Genomic DNA, 10,655 nt, shown 5'->3' with positions numbered 1-10,655 from the left:
TATCATTTTGGAAATATCGTCGAGATCGCATAATCGACGAGTTTCTCGTCGTTTTTTCCATCGATTTGCTTAGCAAAATGCTTCGCCGAAGTAAAAACTCTGTACGGTAACCGTCATTTGTACAGTTTGCCAAATGTTTTGCTTTTCGCACATACGCATACCTCGCTCGAAAAATATTTACACCGGTAAACCGCTTCGAAGCGATTTTCGCAGTGTTGGAGAATGGGAGAAGGAGAGAAGGACGCTTCGCGTCCAGTAAAAGCTGCTGCTATCGATCGCACCGAACGAAAGCTTTTACACGAGTCGGACGAACGCGACCGAGCCATTTTTTTACTAACTATTGTCCACTGTTTTTTGTTCTACGCGAAATTCTCTCGAACGATACGCGATCTCGATGTTATTGTCTCTTTAAAATCGACCAACGTATACGCGTACGGCTCATACTTTTTATCGTTTGTTTTTATTAGATAATCAAGAAAGTTCGTACCTAGCGTCTAGATCCAAACGACTAACTACATTTTGGGAACTACATATTTAATGGTCGAGCTCGTTAAACTATGCGAATATTCTATTCGCGATTTTATTTTTATTCTGCAGAATGAAACAAAATTACGGTCTAGTTCGGATACACCCTGCGTATAATTATATTAATAGATTCTCCTAATTTGAATTGTATATATTATCTAAAATACTTTGATTATATATATATCTATATAATTATTAAAGAACAGGGAAGAGTACGCATTTAAATACTGCTGTAGAATACGATGAATTTACTTTTGTATATATAAAAAAGGATACGTAGAACGATTGGATCCTCGAATGCGAATTATTATTACTATATTTGAAATGCGAGTTTTCCTAATAATTAATCCTACGCAATAAATTCGATCGAACGTTTATCAATTTGAAGCAGCACGTTATACCTTGTTTATCCTATTCCCGTTTCGGTGGGGGATACCACTTTTGGCGTTAGCACGATCGTCGATGTCCAAATCGAGTTAGGAATGGTTATTAATCGAAATACCGTCGAAAATAAATGAATAATATATCCATCTTGTTTTATTATAATATTTTGGTGTTTCTCTGGTTAGACCATAGCATAGACGCGTGGCAGAGTTATATTTCTCTCTCTCTCTCTCTCTCTCTCTTTCTCTTTGAGCACCAACGTGATCCCAGTTTTGCCGCGGGTGCCTGGGAAACAGTGCACCTGTCACTCTTCCTCCCCTGAACGAATAGACGACGACGATGAAGCAGCTCTTTCGCTCCCTTCCCTCTCGGGCTACACTCCACCCCTCTAGTCTACCCTACCCCCTCCAATTCTTTTCTTTCCTTTTGCTCGTTCACTTCCGTTTCCCCGTCAAGCTTTTCCCACCATTTTGTCTCCAACCTAATTGTAAGTTTCCAAGTCCGCCATTGCGTTACGAGCTTTCCTTCTTTCCTACCTTTAATAATTCTCGTTACTTTCCTTCGCAAATTTGAATATCCATTTATTTTTCATTTCGGTCACCCCATAGGTACAATAATTGACTCTATCTTATAATAACTAATTAGGTAAATCCTTATATTTGGTTATTCCAATAATAGCAGTGCAATCATTGATCAACAGAAATGCCGGAACCGAAATAATTTCAGTTGGAACTTGATTATTTCTCATTTATTTTCTCAGTTCTTTTGATCATTTTTCGAGGGAGAGAAACGAGAAAGGCTCGCTTCCTTTTCCTTCTTTTTTTTCTTCTTCTCTATGTCGTCATCGTAGACACGCGTACGTTAATCTCGCGGAAAGAAATATTTGTTTAAGTAAGCCCCTTTTTTTTCTTCTACTCTCTCGGTTGGAATTAATGATTGTACAGTACCGCTAATACGACCACGGACGATTATGGGGTTTCGGAGGGAGAACGACATAACAACCGACAATGCACAGCCGCGAGGGAAACTAAATATATATATATAGTAAATAATATCTCCGACGCACAAATTTTCTTTCAGATTTTTCCTTTAAAACGCGTAAAAACTTGTTTCAAAATAAATTTTATTTATAAAAGTTTACAGTTTCACGCGTTGCCTATTCAATTTATATTTCATCTAGCATAGTAGGATATAACCTAAATATTTAAATCTACCATAGATCGTTTAGAAGGAATTCCGATATCTTATTTTAAGCATCCTTTTTTTCTTTTCTCAACCTCTGTCGAATAACCGAAGGACTCTACCATGTATTATAAATACTTTAAAAGAATATCTATAATAAATACGCGCCTGCGTTATAATTAGAAATCGCGAGTTATTTATATTTGCGTACTTGAGAGAGTGCTTACAGGTCAAAACTGTAAAATATTTGTTAACTTTCGGTAGAACGTTAACGTTTTAAAATTACGTATGAAAAAAACTACAACATTCGAACTTTACCAACCGAACAATCGACAAATTTAAATTCAAACAAATATAAATAAACCTAATTTAAAAATACCTTTTTCTCTAATAATATATAGGAATATGTGTTAAGAAAAGGCGTAAGAATCGAAACAATAAATAATAGAACATTGTAAAGGGTTGAAACGGGTTGACCGCTAGACTTTAGAAAAAGGGTTTTTTCATCTACCTATTCATAGAGAAGTTTGTATCTTTGTAACCTAGGAAGAAGCCTGGAACTCTTTAAATCCTCCTATTATACCAAACACGTGTTTCGGCAGATGCGTTTAAATCTCGCCTCGAGCAAAAAGCACAGCAATAGTCGAAGCCCTGCGAAATCCTTCGAAGCATGAACGAACGAACGAACGAACGAACGAACGAACGAACGAACGAAATACTTTATTCATCTAGACATATTCTTACGAATTTATAACTTTTTCATTTATAACTCGCTATACAACTAAGGCCTGCATACGTAAGAATAATCGAAGATAGAAGAAATAAACAAAAATAACGTAATTACGCTATTATTAAAAGTATGCGAATGCAATCCGCATATAAAATAAACTCTTATCGTTTATTCTAGTTTTCTCGTAGCAATAAACTTAGATAGATAACTATAATAGCGAGTTCTGTGTTAAACTAAATGTAGGATAAATCTCGCGTAAGACTCGTAAGGACGTTTCTTCGAAACTCGAAAGAGAGATGCACCGCGCGAACACTCTCGATGTCATAACGCGCGAACGTATTTACGATTACGCTTATATCACGGCGAGTGAATCAATAAATATACTTTCGCAGAGACCGACGAAGCTATCCTAGCACCAGCTAGGATACGTCTATATACTCTCTCTCTCTCGTGCATATACTTACCTTTCGCGAAAATACTTGCCGTCGAGATGGAGTAACATTTCGCAGCAACAACGTTTCTCGGCGACTCCTGGTCGACCTACCAAATGGGTCAGCACGAAAGGCGTTAATAAATGGTTAGGTAGACACGGAAAATGAAAGAGGAATTAATCGTATTCCGTAAAATGAAATCTTTTACTTCTACCATTATAATATGTTTTTCTAACGAAATAATCGAATAAAAGAAACAAATAATATCACACGTAGGTATCGCTTCTTCAAAAGTTGCATTTCAATTTTTACTATTGAATGAAAGAATAAAGAAGAGTACTATTTTATCGTTCGACCTTATCGTAGGTCGACAAACACTCCATTTAGACATACGAATGTTATATTATTTCTATTTTTTACCGAAGAAAAACGAAGAAAAAAAATAATTTTCGATCGATTTGCAGTGTAACGTAAAAAATAAACATGGTATGCTGTAGGGACGCCATTAAACGATCGAGAATTATATTGTTTTCTCAGCCGTTTACGTAGATTCAACGGCAACACCTTGCTCGGCCAAGTATTTTTGCAAGAAAATATCGGGACGCGACGCGTGTATGCGAATTGTATCAAAATATTGCTTTTCAAAATACACTTTCGCGAGTCCCTTAACAAATACATTTTACATTCGAATTAACGGATAGGAGAAAAAATGCATTTTATAGCGGTTTACGAAAGGAAGGGGTGGTGGTTCATTTTGAAGATTCGTCGCGTTTAAAAAGACCAAAGAAAACATTAGTATATTATACAATATTATCTGCGTGTGTGTATCTATTTATATTTGAATGCGTTCATATGCGTTATACGTGATTTGCGCATTTATTTTGTGAAATATCGCATTTGCACGAAGCACCCTACTTTAATCATAGCAATAATCATACTTATTGGTAATAATCTTAATCTATATCTTATTGTAATAACGCTGCAGTGATAATAATGACAATATTAACGACAATAGGAGTCACAATGATAATAGTAAATACGCCTATCTTATATAACTGTATCTATCTATAATACAGAGTGTCTCGGAAGTATTCGTTCGATCCTCGCTATCAATTTAAAACAATCGATATTTCCTTATAATCCAATATTTCTAAATTATTATACAGAGAAACATTATTTAGAATTATTCAACTTTTCTATCGAAGTTTTGCATCGCGCAAAATGCAATAGATATATGCAAATACGAATTATTTGGAATTTACAGGGAGACCGTACGAATACTCCTCTGACTTGCTATATATGTCATATCGTCTATACAATAACTATATCCATTTCTTAATATCTCTCTTTATAATATACACATACATAGATGTTTATTTATCGACAATATTATCGCGAACCTAGTAGCATTATTTTCGTTTAAATCGTATTCACATAATTCATCTTTATTTGAATAAATATATTATCTCACACAGAGCTCTCGAGAGCTCTCGTGCGCAGAAAACAGAGTTACCTATAAATGCACGTTCAATTTTCGAATAATGCCTTATTATTATTATTATTATTATTATTATTATTATTATTATTATTATTATTATTATTATTATTATTATATTTATAGACGTTATTTTTGACAATTTTGCAACTTTTTACATTTTTCTTATTCTCCTAATTTTATATATATATATATTTATATACGAGAAATCTAACTCAACGTTTCTTTTAAATAACAAAAAAAAATATCCCAGCTTAATTATCGATTTTATAGTATATTTATACATTAATTTATACTTTTATTCTTTTACTTTCTCTCTCTCTCTCTCTCTCCCCCTTCCTATCCTTTCCTCAATGATATATTTATAGGAGTATTTTAATTGTAGTACAGCTACTTACAGCTATTAGAGATTGGCGCTTAAATAATTACGATTTGTAAAATGAAATGAAATTTATCAATTTATGTTTATGTCTTATCAAAGGTAAATCATTAATGGTAATTTAACTATTTGCAATATCATAATCATAAAGAGATAAAAAAATAAAAAGAAAATAATAAAAATCACAATTATTCGTGCACCAATGAAACCCTTCCACTCGTTCCTCTATGTCAGCTCGTACCGAAGCCCTCGAGTACGACCCGCGATCATCATATTTTCTCATTTTTCGATCAAAGTTAAAAATGATTGCCGTACCCCACACCCCACGTTCAAATACTCCGATTGTTTTCCTACTCTATGGCCTTTTTATTCTTTCTTTTTAATCGTCGATTTTCAACTGGCACCAAAGAAAAAAGGTCGAGTATCTTTATGTACCTCTATGCGTACATTCAAATAAATTTTAAAGCGAGGAAAAATTGCCAACTAGACGTACGAAAAACGATCGAACGTATTTAGTGTCTTAAACGATCGTTGATATTTTTTAGAACGTTTCGACAAACGCTAAAGACGATTCGAAATGATCAATCGATGCTTCTCAATGAAAACACGTCGTTTATCATTTGAACGATATTTCTACGTTTATATATGTACATGCATATATGCAAGTATATAATACATTCAATAGAAATAAATACGAGATCATGATAATTACGTCGATAAAACGGACTATTGTCTCGATGCAAAAGACTCTGCCGATTAAAACGTTGGAAAAGTTGCGTATAAGCGTCGAATCTATGCAAAGCGACGATTCAATTTCATCGCAAATATTAGAAAAGTCAAATCGCGGAAGAATAATTTTCGGAAAATAAAAGTAATCGATATCGATAATTATAATATTCGTATAAAATATCAAGAATATTTATAAGAATATATAATACTGAGAAAGACTGGAATGGTATCGAGTACCATTGCAAAATTCGAATTTTAATAAACCTTATTATTATGAAATAAGATTTATAAAATATCGATATTTCATTATAGTATCTTATCGGTAAATCGATATCGATACTTCGATATTGAAGTTTCGATTGAAAGTTAGCCGACGATCAATCGAATGGAATATTTCCGCGGATTAGAAAGATTCGATGCAACGAGACAAAGTTTTTTAAACTTTTGTCGGAAGTAAGCAGACGTACGGCAAACAGAGCCCCGCCAATATTTTTCCTCCGTCGGTCGGGAATTTTTGCGACGAACGTTTGCACAGTTGTTGAAAAACCTTTGCATTGAACTTGCTCGTGGAAAAAAACAAGACGCCTTTTCGATGAAACAATTGTCCTAGGTCAGCGACAGCGTGCCAACCTACCTAATGACGAATGTTTGCTCAGGTGAGTTCCAAATTTACGAGCACCGCTTTTATTCTACTCAATCTTTCGCGCGCACGGACTTTCTCTCTCTTTCTCTTTTATAAGCTTTTGAATAAGAATACCATATCCCGTCGATACTTTCGAACGAATGGAAAGAAAATGATTTCTATAGGAATCGTGGAACAAAGGTATTCATACGAATGCATTTATGAGAAAATGATCCTCGAACGATCGAAAATAAAGAAGGAACCATAAATCAGTTGGTAGGAGAATTTTCTTCTCGGACCACCTGTTCGTCGATAAAATGCGTATCTTTCGAGAGGAGAGAGAGAGGTTGCTTTTTACAAAGAACTACGCGGAAAGATACGAATGTAATATATCATAACGAGACGGAATAAATATCATTTTACCGTCCTCTTTTTCTCGACGATTATTATAAATCTTCCCTTCAGTTCCAATCTTTGGCGAGTTCCTCCGTCATCGGTATCCATTCTTGCTTGACGTAAACCAGGCCAGGATCGTACTCGTTCTGATGTTCTTCAAGGCCTCGCTGGTGGGGCCTTGAATTTCGGTATTCTCAGTATTTCGGCAGCGTTATCGGTATATTGCCGCTGCCATTAACGACGTTGCAGTCTTGGAAGTATCTATGGTAAAGTGGCGGGGAGGGGGCTGCACCCGTGGAAAGGGGAGTCGATGGGCTGGATCTGAAAAGATACGAAGACGAATATTTTGCCGATTGCCCGGGAGCGTCGGAGAAGGAAGGGCGGCCGCGCGAAGGAAAGGGGTGGCCGTACCTGTAAAGTTGACAGCTCGGCGACTGAGTGTCCTGGTAAATGGGGGGAGCATCGGGACTAGAGGCTTCCTGATACCACTGCGTGTGGGCGGCCGCGGCCGCCGCGGCGGCAGCCGCAGCAGCGGCGTTCCCGTGGTTTCTCGAGTTGTAATCGGCGTGATCCATGATGTAGCCGGGCGTGGGCGCGCAATAAGGCACGTACATGCCGGTCCCGGGTGGCGAGGAATTTCCTCTGGCGACGGCGCTCCCGTGCGGGGCGTATCCGGTGCTCGCCATCATGGCGGCAACCGCGGCGGTCGTGCTGGTCGTCGTGGTGCACGCGGACGAGTGGGCGTGCGAGTGCGAGTGCGAGTGCGGGTGCGAGTGCGAGTGCTGCAGAGCGTGAGCGTGAGCGTGAGCGTGGCCCCCGTGCCCATGGGCGGCGTGAGCGTGAACGTGCGGATGTTGGCCGCCGGCACCCCCGCCGGCACCCCCGCCGCCGCCGCCGCCGGTGCTTTGGTCGACTCGGTTGGACGTCATCAGAGCGTCGACGCTGAACGCGCCGGGATCTAGCCCGACCATCGAGACGTCCGGAATCCCTGTTTCTTGATGTACTTGGTGATGACCCTGGTGTACCTGACTTCCGAGCGCCGTTTGAATGACGCTCTGGCCCTCGCTCCCCGCGGCGTGAGACGATGGGACGCTTGCCACGACCACGCCTGTGACCGTGGTCTTGGTGTCTTGGTGTATCGGGCTATGGAGCAGACCGTACTTGCTATGCACGGCCATGCAATGATCGTTCACCGGTTCTCTCTTTGGTTTGCACAGCCCGATCGTAGTCGTACTCGCCGTCGTCGTGACGGTACCACCCTCCATGACACCCGCAACACCACCGATGACACTAGCCACGCCAGAAGCACTAGCACCGCCACCGCCACTACCACCGCCCCCACCCCCACTGCCACCTCCTCCCCCTCCTCCTGCCAGCGCACTCCCGCCGTTGCCACCCCCGCTGCCAACTTTTTTACCCGCCGCCGTCGTCGTCGTAGTTTCTATCGACGGCGCGAGGTTAACGATACCACCACCAACACCACCACCACCACCACCACCACCACCACCGCTGCCGTTGTTCGACTTTACGTCCTCCTGTTGCGATTGCAGTCCTCGTTTTTCCGTCAGGAGACCCTGCCTCTTCAACGCTTCCTCCTTCTCTTTCAGAGCATCTTTTTTTTTAAATCTTCTCCGGCGTCGCAAGTAAGAACCGTTGTCGAACATGTTGTAACTGTCCGGATCGAGCGACCAGTAACTCCCCTTGCCTGGTTTCTTATCGTCGCGCGGCACTTTGACGAAACACTCGTTCAAGCTGAGATTGTGCCTGATCGAGTTTTGCCAGCCCTGTTTGTTCTCGCGATAGTACGGAAAACGTTCCATTATGAATTGATAAATACCATTCAGAGTGATCTTCTTGTCCGGAGCATTTTGAATTGCCATTGCGATCAGGGCGATGTACGAATAAGGGGGTTTCACCATGTCCTTACCCGGATGGTGAATGTGTTGCTGCGTTATCCCGGACATGGGATAACCAGCGGCCGTCGCATATCCACCGTATCGATATTGCTCGTAATAACCTGGAGTAGCGCCCACACCCACGCCCACGCCTGGATAAGATGCATTCATACCAACGGGCACAGCGGTCGCGTGACGATAATAAGCGTTTTGTTCCCCGAACAACGTGTGCATTTTGTTCGGTCAATTTTCTTCTTTCCGTCTCGTAAACCACGAGACACCTTTTTTTCGAGGGTAACACTTACGCGCACATGCACCTATTTGAAAAATGCACTAGTCGAAAAATGCGCCCTCTGCGATTATACCATGTCCAACATTCTTTCCTTTCTCTATTCCACTTTCTCCTTGCCTATGACACTGAATGGAAAAAGAAATTCTTCCTCGAAGGATAAAATAAACTTTTTTAGAAATGCCAAGTCTCGGACTTCTACTAATCCTTTATTTTCAAAAATCATAAGAAATATAAACTAAAGTCTTTGTATAGTTTAGGATAAAGGCATAGATTTACCTGGACGACACGAACAATGGGACGGAATGCGAGAAAGAAAGAAAGGAAGAGGAGGAGAAAGTGGAAGAGGAAGAGAAAGAGGAAGAGAAGGAGGAAGAGAAAGAGAAGGAGTAGGAGAAGGAGGAGGAGGAAGAGTAACAAAGTAATGCGTGGACGACGCGAGATGCGGTGCGGTGGTCCTGGGTGTCGTCGTCCCGAGTGTCGTCCTTAGAGCAGAGCGCGGTGCAACGATTGCAACGATTGCAACGATTATATTATGATACACAACAGGTCGGAGTTTACCCAACCCCGAGTAAAAACACACTGGGGCCTCGTTCGCGAGTCGAAGAGACCGAGAGCGTTCTAGGATGAACGCGAGGACGTGTGCGCGCGAGAAGCGCGATCCGGACCCCTCTCCGTCTCGTAGAAAAATCCTTCTACGAGCGCGCCCGAGTTAAACACCGAGCTAATGCGTCGAGCCGAGCTCGCATAGTAGGGGAACCGGAGTTTCCATTCGTTCGCTCTCCTAGGGGCTGAACTTTCCTCGAGAACCTCGGCCAATCGGAGGACTTTAGAATGGGCACCCTACCACCACCCTGTCGTCACCTTACCGTCACCCTGCCGCCACCCGATATCACCGAGTTACCTTGGCCATGCCCATTTCGTCGCACGCACGCACATTACTGTCTTTTGGGTTAACGTCGAAAGAGACCGCTAAAGAGAAAAAGACGGAGAACGCCGGGGAATACCTTCGTCCTGCTCTCGTCGTCTTTGTATCCTACCTCTATCACCGTATACGGAAAGAAATGAAGAAAGAAAAAGAGAACGCGAGGGTACCACTCGTAGACGTGAATTTTTACAATTGGTCGCTGCCACCATAGGCCCTCACGCCTGCCTCTGACACTTTTTAAGTCTCGTGACGAATCTACGAGCGACGGATTGCGTCCGCGTATTTAGTACCTATCATCTATCTATCTATCTATCATCTAGCTTCCTTCTTTTCTCATTCTCTCTGACCTTTTTGTCTTTCGCTATAAGCTCATTTATTTTTCTTTCGATCGTCCTCGTCCCTGTTCTCTCGGAGTGTCCCGTGTGCGACGCGTTTTATCTTTGCTAATAGATATACGATTGTACCATTCGCAGTTGCTTCGATATTTTCATCCAAAAGTGTACAGTGAGACAACCCCTTGACCGTCGACATTTAAGAAATGGTCATAGCGTGGAAATCTATTTGTGAGTCTATACCTACCTACGGAGAAATAGAATCGTCAAAGAGTTTAATGCGATGTCTCCTTCTTCCAAGGGAAAATAGGTATTTACCTGGCCAAATTATTTCTTCT

At 41.0% G+C, this 10,655-nt stretch overlaps 1 protein-coding gene across 1 annotated transcript; it reads right to left on the bottom strand.

Moving 5' to 3' along the window:
- Window positions 1-6,084: 6,084 nt before the first annotated feature.
- On the bottom strand, window positions 6,085-9,610 carry LOC122521924 (forkhead box protein C1-A). Its single transcript, XM_043642672.1, has 3 exons — window positions 8,398-9,610; window positions 7,285-8,181; window positions 6,085-7,194 (listed from the first exon to the last, which is right to left on the bottom strand). Exons 1-3 carry the CDS (start codon window positions 9,000-9,002, stop codon window positions 7,068-7,070), a joined length of 1,629 nt encoding a protein of 542 aa, XP_043498607.1. The 5' UTR covers window positions 9,003-9,610; the 3' UTR covers window positions 6,085-7,067.
- Between the last annotated feature and the right edge of the window lie 1,045 nt (window positions 9,611-10,655).

This window comes from Polistes fuscatus, unplaced genomic scaffold, assembly GCF_010416935.1.
Source record: "Polistes fuscatus isolate 324 unplaced genomic scaffold, CU_Pfus_HIC Scaffold5, whole genome shotgun sequence".
In the NCBI taxonomy this organism is placed as follows: Eukaryota; Metazoa; Arthropoda; class Insecta; order Hymenoptera; family Vespidae; genus Polistes; species Polistes fuscatus.
The sequence above is the reverse complement of the archived record's forward strand: the minus strand, read 5'-3'. Positions and strand labels throughout refer to the sequence as shown.